At 42.8% G+C, this 16,703-nt stretch overlaps 1 protein-coding gene across 3 annotated transcripts in view; it reads right to left on the bottom strand.

Annotated features, from left to right (window-relative positions):
• Positions 1-5,482: 5,482 nt before the first annotated feature.
• The window catches only part of LOC131683693 (GTPase-activating protein CdGAPr), a 175,015-nt gene continuing 163,794 nt past the window's right edge, over positions 5,483-16,703 (bottom strand). For 2 of the 3 annotated variants that reach the window (XM_058965914.1, XM_058965912.1), the window contains 6 exons: positions 12,353-14,169; positions 12,052-12,290; positions 11,721-11,989; positions 11,121-11,659; positions 7,907-10,801; positions 5,483-7,372 (listed from right to left, as the gene is read on the bottom strand). In XM_058965914.1, the coding sequence (XP_058821897.1) occupies positions 7,294-7,372; positions 7,907-10,801; positions 11,121-11,659; positions 11,721-11,989; positions 12,052-12,290; positions 12,353-14,169 (5,838 nt within the window). In that variant the 3' untranslated portion in view covers positions 5,483-7,293. The remainder of the gene's footprint in view (positions 7,373-7,906; positions 10,802-11,120; positions 11,660-11,720; positions 11,990-12,051; positions 12,291-12,352; positions 14,170-16,703) is intronic. The other variant, XM_058965915.1, reaches the window with a different exon arrangement.

The following is a 16,703-nucleotide window of genomic DNA, read 5'->3' as shown; positions in this document are numbered from 1 at the left end:
CCCCAGGAATTCTGCGAGATTTTTTTTGCTGCCTACTATCAGGGGGGAATTCTGCCAGGCACGTCCGAGCGGGGAATAGGACTTCAGTGTCAGCGCCTACTTCGACTTCAACGTATCCGTTGAGTACTAAAATGTATGATGGTGGCTTTGACGTACACACAATTATACACAATCTGGCAGATTACGTTGTGTTCGGTTTCTGTCAACAGTTTTTGTTGTTACTTTTTTCTAAAAGTGAAGATTTCGAGTGTTAAAAGTTTCGTCGGTGATTGATCCGATTTTGACAACCCGGAACGAGTCTAGGAAAATCTATCGCCGGTGGTGGATACGCCCGTCGAACACGAATCGGGAAACGGAGGAATTTTATGAAAAATCGTGAAATTGATCGATCCGGAATACTTTTTCAAATCGACGCGCATGACGCCTGAAACATTCGACCATCTTTTGGACAGTCACCCGGAGAAACATTCATTTTGTAAACTAATTAATCCCTAATGTCGGCTGTTTATTATGTTGATGTAAGTCATTTTAATATAGTGAAAAAAGAAAAAGTTCGCGACAATTTATCGTCGGGACAAGTACAGGTAATGTATATTAATAGTTTCTTTAAGCTAGCCGAACTCTAAATTTGCATTTGTGATTCACCTTTTCCTTACATAACGGAGATTCAAAAGGTTTGACATAAAGTCTGGTGGGGTTAACTGGTTTTTTGCAGTCTTCTTTACCTTAGTGAACTTTCTTTTACTTAATCTAAACTTTTGTTGTCATCCCATGCAGTTTGTATTGTTTTGTCCAGTCTTTCAAAACGGTATATAAATTTTAAATAATTTCCCTGAATGAAAGATCAAAGTGTGTTTGACTGTCCCTAAGTGAGGACTATTTTCTTAGAAAACGGAAAGTTAAATACATCGGAAGCTCTCTTGCATCAGCATGGCCAAGAGGAAGAAGAAACTCAGTCTCAGTCCTACCGTTCCAAAGGCTAGTAGTGGACTCCCAGCCAAAAACAGTCCTGTCACTGCGACACCAAAGAAGCGGCAAAGTAAAATCGACGTTACTCAGGAGGGCGGAACGGGATCCGTCAGAAGCAACTTTACACCAATCCAGTCCAGCCGTGTGGACGGTAACGGAACTATTATCAACTCAAGTGAATTGAATGGGTAACGCAAGATCGACGTTGCTCAGGAGGACGGAACGGGATCCGTCAAAAGCAACTGTACAACAATCCTGTCCAGCCATGTGGATGGAAACGGTACTGCTATCAATTCAAGGAATTGAATGAATTTGAAGATTCCATGTCAAACGCCAGCGCTGATGTGAAGGTTAAACAGCCGCCAATTATGGTCAAATCAATTCTAATTGGCCAGCTCGCCTAAGGTTTGAAGACGGTTGGTGTCGCTGCTGAATTTAAACTGTGTCGCATTAGAGTCAAAGTTATGGTCCGCATAAAATCAGACTACAACAAAACACTAACCTCCAAGGCGGAATTTTTCACTTATGATATCCCCAGCGAAAAACCATTCAAAGTGGTTATCAGAGGTTTACCAGACATCGATCCTGAACAAATCAAGAGCGAACTATGTGAGCATTATAAGTTAGAGCCGCTTAATGTTTTCCGGATGCGGCGACGTGACGAGAAAAAGAAGACATTTAGGGATTGCCTGTTCCTAGCGCACTTTCCGCGAGGAGCAGTCACACTCAACACGCTACGAGCAATTCGCGCCCTCAGTTCCATTATTATTCGCTGGGAACCATACCGTGGTGGTCGTGACGTCATCCAATGCTCGAAGTGTCTTGATGGTTGTGAATTTAGGCACGGACCATGTTTAAGGTCTTTTCAAGGGGCTGTGTGGTGTTTGAACCCATGAGTATTTGATCGGGATATCTGCATATTGTCCTCGCCAATGCTACTCCAGCAATGGGATGGCCGCATACTTCAAAAAGGATTTGACTATCATCTCAAGAAGCAACACCAAATTCATCATCGGAGGAGACCTCAACGCCAAGCATGAGCTACCAATGCAACCAAAATGGACGCCTGCTTGTCTACCAAACGCAACTGGGGCACTACACGGTACAGTTTCCAGACGATGCAACGTACGTAACACAAGCAGGGAATCCGTCGACGCTGGATATATTCATCACCAATACCGAAATTTCAAAACCTGTTTCGCTCAACGAACTCACATCCGACCATTTCCCAGCGTTTTGCGAAGTCAATGGAAGTGCAGCTGCTGTTTCTGTCTCCATGCGGAAGGATTACCATCATGTCAACTGGACTCAATTCAGCTGAATAGTGGATGACAACCTCCAGGGAAATCCGGAACTAACCACGGAAGAAGACATCGATGCAGCGATACAGGGGCTATACCATGCAATTGGTGTGGCTGACAAGGCATGCTTGAGGAGGGTTCCTGTTCGGGGTAAGTTCGTTAAAATCGATACCCACACACTTTGCTTAATTAGATTGCGTAATGTGTACAGGCGTCAATTCCAGAGATCTGGTGATCTATCCAAAAAACTTTTAGCCTCAAATATCTCCGAAACAATCTCGTTGCGAATGGATACACTTCGAAATGAAAATTTCGGACGTGTTATTCAAGGCCTAGATAACCGTTCTCGTCCCTTTTGGAAGGTTTCCAAGGTACTGAAATCCAAACCTAAACCAGTTCCACCACTGACAGTACACAGCCAGCGTCTTATTACCCCCTCTGAAAAGACCAACGCAATTGGCAATCAATTCGCATCATCCCACCTACTTGGATCCACCATATGCAGTCCTCTTAAAAAGCGAAAACCATAATTCGAGTGCAAGCAAATTAGTTGAAGATAAAACCTAACAAAAGCGATCCCTGACTGCAGGTGGCCTGTAACGTCAGCCAAAACAAAATGATTGGAAAGTAAAGTCAGACGAATTCAGAAAACATTGGACAAAGTTGCTACCCGGTTTAGTACCGACCTCACCCAGCTTCCGATGAGTACCATCGGTGTGAACGCCATCGATACGGGCATAGCATTATGCGGAGTTATTCACCCAACTATCAGGCTTCTCCCAGTTAATAGGCCAGAAATAAACTTCGAATAAAAGGTAACTCTAGTTTTCTTTCCATTACATTTGTACCTTTTAAAGTTGCGGTATCCCATACATTCCCCACAATACGTAACAAGCCAGAGTTGAAGGTTCGTGTAGCCGTTAGTAGTACACACAATTTATAAGTAAATTGCATGTCTAACATTCGAGAAGCACAGGTAAGTAATACTTACGCTCGAGTTTCCGTATGAGCTTTGAGAAACTTAAGGACATTATACATGCGAGCCACAACATAGCTCCTACGCCACACACACCCCTCTCCCCTGCCTAACCATGTATCTGACATGAACAAATATAAAAATACGTTTTTCAACACACTAACCTTGCTGGTGTGCCACGAAACTGCTACTTAAGGAAGCTAGAATATTTTCCTATACAATCAATCCGAGTTTTTAACGGAATGCCATCTGTAGCTCCTATTTTGTGCGAAAATATCACCCCTCTTCACTTGGAGTTCCTTTCGAAACACTTTTTTTCTCGTTTTCATTGCACTTTTTCAAATGCACTTTTTTCACACACCACTGCAAAAACACTCTCGAAACTTTAATCGTTTACTAACAAAACTTCAAATTTTCTGCCAATGTACATATGACCAAAGGAAAATGTTCGGAAACTCTCATTTGTGCGTTTGAATTTACACTTCAGATTTCAGTTCTTCCTAATGTAAACAAGCGAGTCGGTGCCTAGCAACGTGGCTTCCACACATCTTCACCTTAAGCTCCTCGTAAAAGGGCCATTGTGGATTTTAAACTGCCGCCGAACCAGATCTGGCCCGTTCATCCACCTTTCGGTGTTCTTTGACAAATCGGTCACGCAAACTCCTCCATCTTGTCTTTGCTCTTTCCCATGAAATATACTAATACGGTTAAATGTTAGTTGCCTTGTTAAATAAATCAACTACTTACCATCAATGCTTAACTTTGCTTTGATCTGCCATACCTTTTCTTTTCTCACGCTATTTTTAAAATCCGGCGAAGCCTTGTCATACAGCAAGAGATATTGTTTCACTTGTTCAATTAGGCTGCTCTCAAAATTTTCCATCGTGAATACTGCAATTGAAAGATTGAAAATGTATTGTAAAACATAGAGCAAATATTAATATTTTTCCACCTTACCCTGGTTGGTTCGAAAGATTATGACCGGAACAACACCAAACTACAAGTCGACCTCGACTTCCCATAGCAATTTTATACTGCAAGAGCAAGAGCGGATTGATACGAACACAATCCGAACACAATTGATAGTCAAAATATTTTGAATTGATATTGAACATACGCCTACTTTAAGCATGCTATCGGTTTGAACGTAGCGTTGATTTTGAATTTTTTCAATATTTTGAACTCAGCGTTTAGTACAACGTTATCCGTCAACCGTCATACGTTTGGTACTCAACGGATACTAGTCGAAGGCGGTGCTGACGCTGTAATCCTATTCTGTTTGAGCCAACTGTTTGCCTTTTACCATTGACTTTCGACACAAAACTTTAATATTCATGATAAAACATGTAGTTATTCATGGTAAACACCCAGATTACCAGACCGGTCGGATTTTGAGTTACCACGGTATATTAGCAATGATGAAAAAAATTCATTTTATACATACAAGCTACTTCGTGAGAAAAAAAAATGTTACGGGAAATTGAATTGCAATACAGTAAATTAACCGATGTTCTATCTTCTGGCATCTAAATACATGTACAAACTTGGGGTTACTCATGAGTTTTATATTTAGGATCTGTTGATGATTCCCTTCCTTTTGACAATTTGACGAATAACTTTGATCACGAATAACGGATCTGAAAATTATACCGAAGATAGGATACTTCGCAACATCTGTAAGAAATATACAAAATAACGGAATAAAAAATAATCTAAAATTCAAGTATGGACCATATCGAACAAAAAATGATCAAAAATTTACTTTATTAAAGGGAGATATTTTACATAGCAACTATTCTGTCAAAAAATAATATACCTATGCATGTGTGCTATGTGTAAACACCCAAAAGTTGATAATCGCGTTGGTGTTATAAATTTGGACAAGAGTAATCACGTGAACGTCGATGTACTAAAATTAAACGCGCACGCGCAACTTTCTATAAAAAAATGAAAATGCCATCATTCAAAATAGAACACGGTAGGCAGCCATATGATGAGACGAAGACCACCGCAATAATTGATTTTCTGTTGAGGAAGAGGAAATCACACGTCTAGTCACAGGTTTAATGAAAATTGCAGAAAAATTATATGCAATTTAACTACGCATGAGAAAGGGACTAGATATAAATGAATATATAAAGGCATTCAACTTTTCACTCTACATTATCGGTGCGTTGGCGATTAAACATAAGAAGGAAATTTCGGATTCAGTCGGTAAAGTAGAACATCGTTCGAATTTAACTGTTTCAAGAAAGTTTTTATTTTCATAGGTTTTTCTCTTGCCTCAAACGGTGTGTGATGGGTCAGCAAAATTTGCACAATATTTCATAATCAATACTAGGGCAATATTAATATCAATGTTCACAAGTAGTTTCGAGTTTAGTGTAGCTTTATAAGTTCTGATGTGGTTGGTTACTAGTTATTACCATTTCTGCCTCAGTTTGTTAGTCATATTTTTTCCCGTATATGTTAAACTGCTTCGGACTAACATGTCCGTGTGAGTCTAATTTAGCTCATATTTACAAAAGGATGACTAAAGTGTCGTGCTTCGTTCACTTGTTGGCCGTCGTTCCATTTTATCATATCAGGAATAAGTGCTGGTAAATATGTACAAAAGTTGGAAGAAAAACGTATTGAAATCATTCAGTTCGAACAATAGATGGAGGGCAAATAGAGTCTTGATTGGAGCGAAGTTGGAAAAAGTTCTTGAAGACTGTTTGTTTCTTGGGTCTATGTAGTTCTACTCTCTGGTTTACTATTACTGGAGAATTTTGCAATACAATCGATTAAATTTTTCTAGTGTTAATTTTATGCATTTACGATAAGGACTTTTGACATTATGGAAAATTATTGTCACTTTCGCTATTTACTTGGCTGTCAATCTTGGGCTGTGCTTTTCGGTCCATCCCCTATTAACGCAATCTGTAATTGTTGCAGTTGAAATCTGATTGCGTGAAAAAATGGTTTTATGTAACTTTTTACAGTACGTCGGCAGCAGAATAAGAAGGTAACAAAAATTTATCTCTTTTTCTGGCAATTGACACAAATGAACAACTGATGTGTGCAGTAAACAAGTAATAAAAACTAGAATTCGTTTTTGAAACGAATAAACGTGTTGATCCTCAATCGAAAGAAGGCAAACACATTACAACTAAACCTTAGCTAAAGTGTGATGTACAGTATGACGACTTTCAAAGTATTATCCTCATTGAGTGCCCATCTTTAGAAAAAAAAACCCTTCAGAATATCTACAAATCTGGCATTGAAAGTAGCCAAAATCTATATGTTCATATAAAACTGTAACAAAATGAATTCTTTTTCTATGTTCGATTTGCATTCCGTTGTTGCGGCATACGAAATCATCGTTCGACAGCCTGCAGTTTTATATTATTCTATCATTCTTTCGTGGTCAATATCGAGTGCTCTTTGATTATCGTGAAACGAAGACAGGAATTGTTTCCCTAATGTTTTATACCGTTTTATCATTTAACTTGAATCCTCTGTTAATCATTGCAGTCATTAAATGCAAATGTTTGCAAACGCGTTTGTTTTCGCTAAACAGTTTTCCATATCTAATCTAGTTTGAGTATTTCATCTAGCATATTATGGTATAGAAAGATTATACCTCCAAATGGGAATCTACTATATATCATAATAATGGATTTTATAAAATAAATATTCGCATTTGCTGTGTAAATTGTGAAAGTCAGTTACTTTTTCTACAGTAAATTTTACTTCTCTTGTCTGGTAAATTAGCTACAGATAGTTATGCGTAGTAATAGTAAGAATTAATTTCAATGGCTTGTATTTGACTCATTCACTGCATTTGTTTGACTGCGACTGGGCTCATCTGTTATCAATTTATTAAAATATATAGCACAAGAGCATACAATTCTGCAAGCTGCCTATATGGTTTCTTTTCTGACGAGGAGGAATAATATCAGATGCATCCTGTTTTTTTTGAATTATTTGCTCTTCTAAAAGATGTAAAAGCTCTTCAACGAAACTTCCACCGCCACTGGTTGTTGTTGTTGTCTTCTATACATTTTACGACTGATTTTGCGATCGTGACTCGAACATTGCTGCGACATCTTTGATTGAAATCTGTGGCGAAAAGCGATCCCGTCTGAAACATGAGAAATGTGGTTAATGATCTGTTGGACCTAGGTTTACCTGAACATTTAGAAGCGTGTGCAGTTGAAGCAATTTTATCGTTAATTAAATTGAAAACAGCATCAAGATGAATGATTTGGTCGGTCGGTAATCGGTAAAACAGCGCGAAGACGAATGTTCTATTTATAGCTTGGCACCGGGCGTTTTGTGCTAAAATGGCAACTCGTATGCGATGTTGTGTGCAAGCTAGATAATTAATTTTGGTGGATGGTGGTGCTTTTGACTAATGAATGTTTTCGACGATCCCTGAATCGCCCATTTCGTTTCTCTAGAAAAGTGGCAATTTAGTTTTCATTTGATGATGATATCTAGATACAACGCCATTGAATTCGTTAATGAGTTGAATAAGCGCGAGAAATATATTCATACTTGTAAAAATAATACCTTTCAGTGCTTTTTACTTATTCTACTGCTACCAGTGTGGGGTTCTAAGTGAACTTTCAACTACTCTAAAGAAGTGAAAAACGATAACAAAAATTGTACTCACTGTGTTCCGGTACCACTTCTGACGAAGCTCTTGGTGCCACCGTTGAAACTGTCCCGTTCCCGTCCGACGCCCCCGGCGGGAATGCCCATCGACGGATAATCGCCACTGCTGGTGCCGCTTCGCTTGTCAAATTTTTGCCTGGTCTTGAATTCAAACTTGCTATCACACACCTGCGATATGGTGGCATCCTGTGGAATGTTTGCAATACCGGTGGTGCTGGTTAGCACCCGCGGTGGACTAGACGAGGCGATACAATCGTTCTGGTTCTTTTCGTCGCTTATGCGCCGCGTCCGGCCACCGGTCGGTGCGACCGTGTTAAGCGAAACCGCCGAGCACAGCCCGTTGCTATCCATGCTGTTGTACTGCTGGTCCGAAAGTTCTACGCGAGATTTTGAACGGAATCGTAGGGAATCGTATTTCTTCCCCGGGTCTATCGTCTCACTGTCTTTGAATTCACGCAGCTCGGACTTGGATTTGGACTTGAGTTTGCTGTAGTCGGTCGTGCGTTCGCCTTTGAACGACTCGGAGCGATACTTTTCGCTAAGTTGATGGCGACGTTCTTCTTTGATTTTTTCTATTCGACTGCGATCCAGTTTGCAACTGCCAAGCATTTTCAGGCTCGAAATGCTCGTTATGCTGTTGCGGTCTTCATCCTGCTGTAGCTGTTGTTGTTGTTGTTGTAGCTGCTGAGAATCACGTCGGTTAATTCGATTATCATAGTTGTACTGAACCAGAGAAATTCGGTTCTCGGTAGTTGGTGTGATCCGCACGTTGTACGCCCGGGCTTCTTTGGTGTCTTCGATCTTGGTGGATAGGTCCAGCTTGAGATCGGCGGGAGGGGAAGATTTTTGCTGCTGCGGCCGACAGCAATCGTGAGGGGCTGGTCCACCATCCTTCACATTCTCGATACCTTCCCCGACCAGCGAGGGTAGCTTTTTCGGTGGATTTAGGCTCTTTGGTCTGGTGAAGTCCAGCGATTTTCGCCGGTTTGGATTGTTCTCATTGAGAATGTTGTCGATCTCGGGGATCTGTTGAATGCTTTTGTTGAAACTTTCCAATTTCCGGGCGCTACCAAACTCACGGATAAAAGCATTCTCGTCCAGACTGCGCGTTATGTTGGTAAGGTTCTGGTAGTCTTTGGCGGATTTGTTCCGAATGGTTACCACCGGACCAACGCTTCCCCTGTTGTTATTAAGTTTGGATTGCTGCTGGAAATCGAATGGTGGATGTGCATCCACAGGACTAGTTTCGAACTTGGTTGCTAGCTGTTTAACACTGACGCTGTTGGTCGAATGTTTCAGTTCTATTTTAGGAGGAATTTCAATGCGGTATTCCATCTCATTATCCATATCACTCCGATCTGCACAAAGGGAAGAAAATTCGTCATCGGTAGTGGATTTAAGCGTAGAACAAGTTGGCGTGATTGGCCCAGGGATCATGTTCTCGTATACTGGCGCGCAGGGCTTTTTCCGCAATTCCACATTTTCGTACAGCGATATGTCCGTGTTATCAAATTCGAGACTATCGTCGTTCACATCCGACATCGGAACATCGTCACTTTCTTCTTCGCTCTTGCTAGTCAATATGAAATCTACTTTTTCCTTCACCTCGGAATGGGACGAATCTGTACCAAGTCTAGAATCTAGCTTATTATTGTTAATACCGTCTGTGTTCTCTTCCTCGTCTTCTTCCTCTTCCTCCTCTTCATCTTCATCCTCTTGTATTTTCAGCTTTACTTTAGATTTTTCCTCAAACGAGACTAGTTCAGGTACTTTCACTTCATCCTCGTTGATGGACAAATCTAACAGCTTGGAGGACGCTTCCAGCTCTGGCATTTGCTTCGATTGTCCCTCTACTTCCTCGTCGTCCAACAAGTGATTTACTTCGGAGACAGCGTTCTTATAGAACTTGACTTGTTCGTAAACCATGGTTTCATCAAAGTTAGTCTCCAGCAATCGCTTGGCTGCAGCGGATTCTCTACCCGTCTGTGATTCCACGGGAGCTACCAGCACATTCTCATAGATACTTCTCCTCTCCCGTTGGTACTCTTCCTCTTCCAGCAAATCATCATCAGCTTTGGTTGGTGCTATCTCATGTTCCAATTTTTTCGGCGAAGTTGGCGTTAGTGAACCAACGGAATGAGCAGGCGACCGGAATATGCTGTCTTCTTGTTCCTTTCTGACAGGTGATCGCACATTGTAAGTTATGTTGATGGTGGCCTTAATCGGCGTCCCCGGTTTGTTATTGGAGGGAGCTACCTTCTGTGCAAACGAAGCCAGTTCCCCCGGGGAAAGCTCCGGATTGAGGTTTTGGTAGCAGTATTCGCTCGGTGTCATAGATTGACTAGTGGTCGTAGTCGTATTGGTAGTTGTATTATCCGAAGCGAAATTCAACGGGGTGTTCGGGGAAGACAGTTTCTTCGCTGACATCAGCTTCCCTGCAACTATCTTCACTCCGGCTTCGCTAAGATCCAACGAAAGCTCTCTTTTCAGTGCCTTGATATCTCTCTGTTCCGAGTCATCTTTGGTTTTCTCTAGCGGCTGCTGTTGCTGACCCAATAGTGCCGAAACATCCATATCATAAACCGGGGTGTTCAAATTACTGCTATTGTCCGAACTAGTCGATCCGAGCAGCAGCGAATAGCAGGGACTTTGAACCGGCGACTGGGGTGTAACGGCACTCAGCTTACTCTTCTGGGTTTCGCTTTTCCTTAGAACATTTTCCGAGCAGCTCCTAGGAACCACCTGCAACGATTCATCCCGACGACTCTCACCCTTGTCACCGGATGCACCGATCTCATGGTCATCACCTCCGCCTGCTCCGCTGCTAGGTTGATAGTAACTGTAACGGCCCGGATATTTGGGCGGTTTCGACGCCTGGCTGCATAGAATAAAACTGATGGAAAAAGGGGGAAAGATAAAGAAAGGTGATCGAGTAACAGCGAGATGAACGAGGATTCACAAATGGACGCGGCTGCGGTCGGTTGTGGTTGGTTTTACTTTCGTCAATAATGAATGCTATTAAGATGACCACAACCAACCGCAATCGTTTGAAAAAGAATGATTTCATTTTAGACAGGGCTAGAAGCCTCATGCATGATGAGAAAGGCTGATCTATTTGGGCAAAATATGGAACGATGAAATATCCATTAAAAGGACAACACTAAGCTAACATTCTAAATAAATTGCTGATGGAAATTGCCTTCTATAGATACCTCTCATACAGCGATGATCCATTCTTATGCACCAACTGTTGCCGTCCATCCACGCTCATCGCTTGCTCCTTGGTCTCCCTATTTTTGGCACTGGATCCCGGATAACTGAACCGGGTTTCTTTGATGGGCGAGTCATACTTCACGTAGCTATACTGCGGCCCAGGATAGGAGTTTCTAACTCCGATCAGCTCATTCTCTCCGTCGGAATCCTCTTGTAGAGGCGGTTTGTGCACCTGGGCACTGGTAAAAATCGTATTGTTATTCAGCGAAGATCCTGCACTAGACACATTGTGCTCCGGGGTGTTACAATCGATGTACTGAATATCACTGAGCTGATCTTCCAGCTTGTAGCGTTTGCAGAGACTTTCGTCTTGATTCAGCGATCCGGAGCCGGCTGTCGCAACCATCCATTGCTGCTGCTTACCAGCTTCGGTAGGACTTTGAATGTTCAGACGGGGCTGCTTCTTGGGGCTGGGATTAACACTGTTGCCTCCGCTGGTATATTCTTCAGGACGTGCTCGAAGCGTTCGACGAACCGACTAAAATGTAAAATTCATTCTCAGTTTCAAACGAACCATTAGTATATTTAGATAAACTCACCTCTTTCGCTACTTTCGGACTACTAACCAAACTCTCACTCTCGGAAAAGATGCGCATTTCAGGTTCTTCCCGGTCAAAGTTTAGTCCCAACTCGGACAGCTCTCGGCTAGGGCATGTAACTACACCTCCTCGCAGCGGCGACTGTAGCAAATCGAAGTACGAATCGTGCGAAACCGATCGGCTGTGTCCGGTGGTTCGTAAGCTATCGACCGAGTTGGACCGAGCGCAGGATTCTATGGTGAGTGACTTGCCGTCGAAAAGGTCTACACCTAAAACATAGAACGATTATGACTATCTCTCTATTTTACGACAAAATGTTAGCAACACATACTCTTAGTTAACTTATCTTGCAGCAGACCGCTATTACTTTCCTTTAGTTCACCATTCTGTTCTGGTTTCACACGTTCCTCAATAACCGCTCTTCCATTGGCGACAATTAGCGGTGGTTCTTTCGATGTGGGAGTCGACGCATTGCTGTACTCTTTAATATCCTGGTTACTGTTAGATTGCCGCGGTTGCCTCGTAAATATAGACTTCCACGAAGAGTGCGATTTTCGCTTATTCCAGCTTCTAGGTGAAAATAACAAAACTCAAATTAACAAGTTATTTAAAACAGTACGTTATTTTATTACCTCGGCACCGGTAACACTGTGTGATACTTGTCCGGCAAACTCGAGGGTCCGCCCCCGACTTCGATGTATGAACCAATGTGCGTCGAAGGGTTTGTGATATTGATGGGGATAGTCTTTTCGCTATTCTCCATGCAATTACGCCTGATGCGGGCCTCCTCTAGGCTCAACAGTTTTGCACCACCCACGCTTAAGCTTTTCGGTCTTTCCATCGATATCGACAGCTCCTGATCAAGTCCACCATGGTTATGAATGCTGTTGGAATCGCTTAAAGAATTCGGCTGAGATTCTATATAGTGACTGCCGAAATCATCCGCATTGTCATCGAAGATCCGCTCACAGTTACTGATCAGGTATTCCGTGACTACAGCTTGAACACCAACACCCCGTAGAGCAGCTACACCTCCAGATTCCAGTGCCGGTGAGCGTAGCAGATTCGGTGCCCACACGATGGCAATGTTACGCTCGGTCATACCGGTGCTAGTCGAGGCTCGAGCAATTTTAAACAAATGTGTCGCTAGATACTTCAGTGTCCGATAGTGAGGGGGTGGCAGTTTTTGAACAGTCTGTCGGATCAGCCGAAGTTTGAGATCGGTAGGAGCGTCCGGCCGCGTTTGGATCGCCTCCACAAAGTGGTCGTACAGCTGATAGGTACACAGTGGATTTGGCAGTTCACGAAAGTACATCTTAAGCAAGGAACTAACGGCATGAATGTCCTGTTTAATCTCGGGATGTGTTAGGTCCGGAATGCGTTCTTCGTCGAAGGCACGCCTTAGCTTCTGTATATTGGAGGTAATTCCCGACAGTCGATAAATTCCATCCACTATTCCGTACTCCTCGATAAATTCCGCGCAACATTTCAAAACCATTGGAATGTCTTGTCCGCTGTTGAGCAGATGTTCTCCCAAGTCACAAGAAAATACTCGCTCTCTGTAAATTCCGCTTTGCTTCAGTCGTCGTCTGGAAGGCCTCGATAGGATAAAGCTTCGGAAGAAAGCTATCAGTTTACCGTGTTTTCGAAGAACTGGTTTCGTCGGAGACACAGCCAAGGACCCTACCAGTGGAGCAGGGAAAGGCATATGCCGAGGAACCTTATCGCCAATCGTTGCCACACAGCTCTGTGGAAAGAAGCCCACCTCGTACTGATTTTTCTGCAAGTGACTTTTCTTGCCGCGCCACCAAATCGATTCCGCCGGACTTGGCATATCGATAACGGAAATCATATCGCCCACTTCGATTGAAATCTCATCACAGGCCTGTGCCACATATCTCCTCACTCCGTAAGCTGCCCCGACGGCTGGTGTATTGATACACTTCATCGTTTGTTCATCTGCCACCGGCAATCTACGGCCTTTGTTGTCAATCTGCAACCAAGTCAACACGGGCCCACACGTCATAGCATCCGAAGCGATCATCGACAGCCGGCTCAAGTACAATCCCACCAACGCTTCTAGCTCGTCATCGCCCTTGTCCGACACGTCCATCTCCTTCAAATTTTCCAGCTCACTCACCCTCCGATCGTACACGCACCGGTGAAGCATCTCATCCAGAAAACACATATTCTCAAAGGATCGCTTTATCATGAAAGAGTCAGACCGACCAGCCGTTATGCGGATAATGAACCAGTTGTTTCTACCACCGCTGCCGGCTGTTTGAGAGCTACTCAGATCGGTACTAGCAAGCAGCGAGCTTTGGCCACTCTGCGGTCCCAGCTGGGAGTCATTTTTCTCGTCCGCCACCAACCGGACGGATAGTTTACCCAGCTGTACGCGTTCGTAGTGGAAGTGGGCGCACTCCTCCAGTTTTGGGAAACGACAGGACTGCAAGTAAAAAGAGGAAGCGGATTGTGAGACTATGTATGTTACTTATAAATACTAAATGTGAATTAATACTTATGCTGATTTCGTTTTTAGACTCGAGTCGCTCTTATGTTTACAAAATCCAGATAAAAATGACAGTTTTGATCGAACCTAGGGCGACTCTGATCTAAAAACGAAATCAGCAATCGACGTTCTCGGTGGAACTATCACCAAAGCATGCTATGCTGTGTAGCTATAAACAGGTCCTATCCTTATAGCGTTTTTCTATTAACGCGCAACTACACCGGTCTAGTGTAAAAAGGTTAAATAATGGCATTTTCGTCTTTGACAGTGCACTATACTTATTCAGTGTAATCAGACGAAAACATGATGAGTGGTGCGCCGACTACTCATGAATTTAGTCAAATCTGATTCACTTCAACGAAGCACCTGCATCCAATGGACTGAATAAACTGAGATTAAAAATCTATGTGGCATTGCTTACTGTGAACTTTTCAACGATAGTTTCAGCACATAACATTGATGATTTCAGCAACCTCTCATCGATATGGCAGATATTTAATTAAAGCCCTCAAAGTACATGCTAACCAGCACTATGAGCTTCATGTAGCCTACACGCAAAAAAACTTTCACATACAACAGTAACCAAACATCTGCTGAACCTTGAAAACGTGGTTTCTTCAAACCGTCGTCCCTGACCGTTTAAACTATGCATATTGCCATTAGATGTTATCCAGTGCTAGGCCGGTTATGCACCGAGAAGTTTTGCGTGTATACGGAATGGAGTAAATCATAATTCGATTTGCAACTTAATTATGCACGTTCTCCTCTTCTCCGGCTTGCGGCCGGGCATGGCATGTTGCACCAAGCGTCAGTAGAACCGCGTTGAACTTGTGGGTGGTGTCCGGTTGCATGTTTCATATGCGGTTCTGTTTTTTTGTGATGCCGTTTTCAATGTCGACTGACTGACTGTCTCGGCAGTGTCCTGGCGTTTTTACTCGTTTTACACTGAAAGAGGGGGTTTACCGTTCATTGGTAAGAAGTTACAATTCTCGGCGTGGAAACGAATGCAAATGTATGGGGAAAATCAAATTATGTTTTTTATAACCAAAAGCAATGGTACAATTTTTCTGTTTGTGTTGGATCAGGTAGTTCGCTTGATATTACATGAAATTCTTTCGTCGACGAACTAGATTTGATATAAGAAATAATGAACTTGATTTGAGTTGGTACCATTTTGCCTTTTTTGCAGGATGACCGAATCTAACATTGGTTCGTCCGGTGAGAAAACCTGAAATAGCGAAAACGATCATCATTATGACCTATCAGTCCACTTAGACAAAACAATGCGTATTCCTCCCACCGAATAGGCCATTTAATCAGGGGTAAACGCAACAACCACGTCTCATGGTCTCAATTCAAGCTCGCTTCTGGTCTTCTCTCGGCAAGAGCTGCAGACCCGATGAATTTTGCCGGACGGCCGTGTGTTCTCTTCACGACATATTTCGTCGACAACATTATCCATGCTTAGTGCAAGAATTGTCCTACAATCTGTCTCAACTATGAGACATTCCAAGATCACATGTTCCATTTCCACATGCTGGACGGACGGGTGACGTTTTGTGTTTAAAACAACGTAAACACATCGGTCTGGTGACTTTGGGTGAGCATAGTTTCCGACGTGATCTACACGATCTAGTCTCTTCTCACGAACTACTCGGTAATATGTCGAGAGGGTGAAGTGTGGCATCCGATACACTGGCGCCTCGATGACCCGCAACCAGCGTATCGACGTGAACTGTTCGAGCTTGTTCCTGGCGGTGGATCTGGTCTACATCACGGGACGACACGGTAGGGTGCACTCATTGGAACCGGTAATATTCGTATCTCTAGTGCATTGGTCACTTATTCATTTTCTCTGTAGCATTGCTTGATATTCTCAAATATGTCTTGAAAAAGATTATGCTTTCCAGTCTTGCTACCGGGTATATCCCGAAAGCATGGCGAGAAATAACTGTTAGATTTATTCCCAAAGGGGGGCGCTCAAGCTATGAAGAAGCCAAGAGTTTTGGGTCTATCAGCTTAAGTTCTTTTCTTCTGAAAGCTTTGGAACGGATAATCGATCATCACATCAGGAACGGTAGTTTAGTTCAATATCCATTGGACAAAATACAACATGACAACATGCATATCAGTGTAAGAAATCCACGTTCACCTTGCTTCACGATGCTCAAGGAATCTAGCTTGGGTGTACTCCTAGATATTGAAGGTACTTTTGACAATGTGTTCTTCCAGTCTATTCTGGAAGCTAAGCGCGGTCATGGGATATCTGCATGTATCTCGGGTTGGATAAACGCAATGCTTAGTAACCGCATACTTTGCTCGTCACTGCGACAGGCTGAGATACGGAAGTTGAGTATTTGCGGTTGTCCTCAGGGTGACGTTCTGTCAACTTTGCTATGGAACTAGGTTGCCGACGGCTTGTTGAAGAAACTCAATGAGCTTGGATTTCCAACCTACGGGTTTGCTGATGA

Source organism: Topomyia yanbarensis, chromosome 2, assembly GCF_030247195.1.
Source record: "Topomyia yanbarensis strain Yona2022 chromosome 2, ASM3024719v1, whole genome shotgun sequence".
NCBI classification, from domain to species: Eukaryota; Metazoa; Arthropoda; class Insecta; order Diptera; family Culicidae; genus Topomyia; species Topomyia yanbarensis.
The sequence above is the reverse complement of the archived record's forward strand: the minus strand, read 5'-3'. Positions and strand labels throughout refer to the sequence as shown.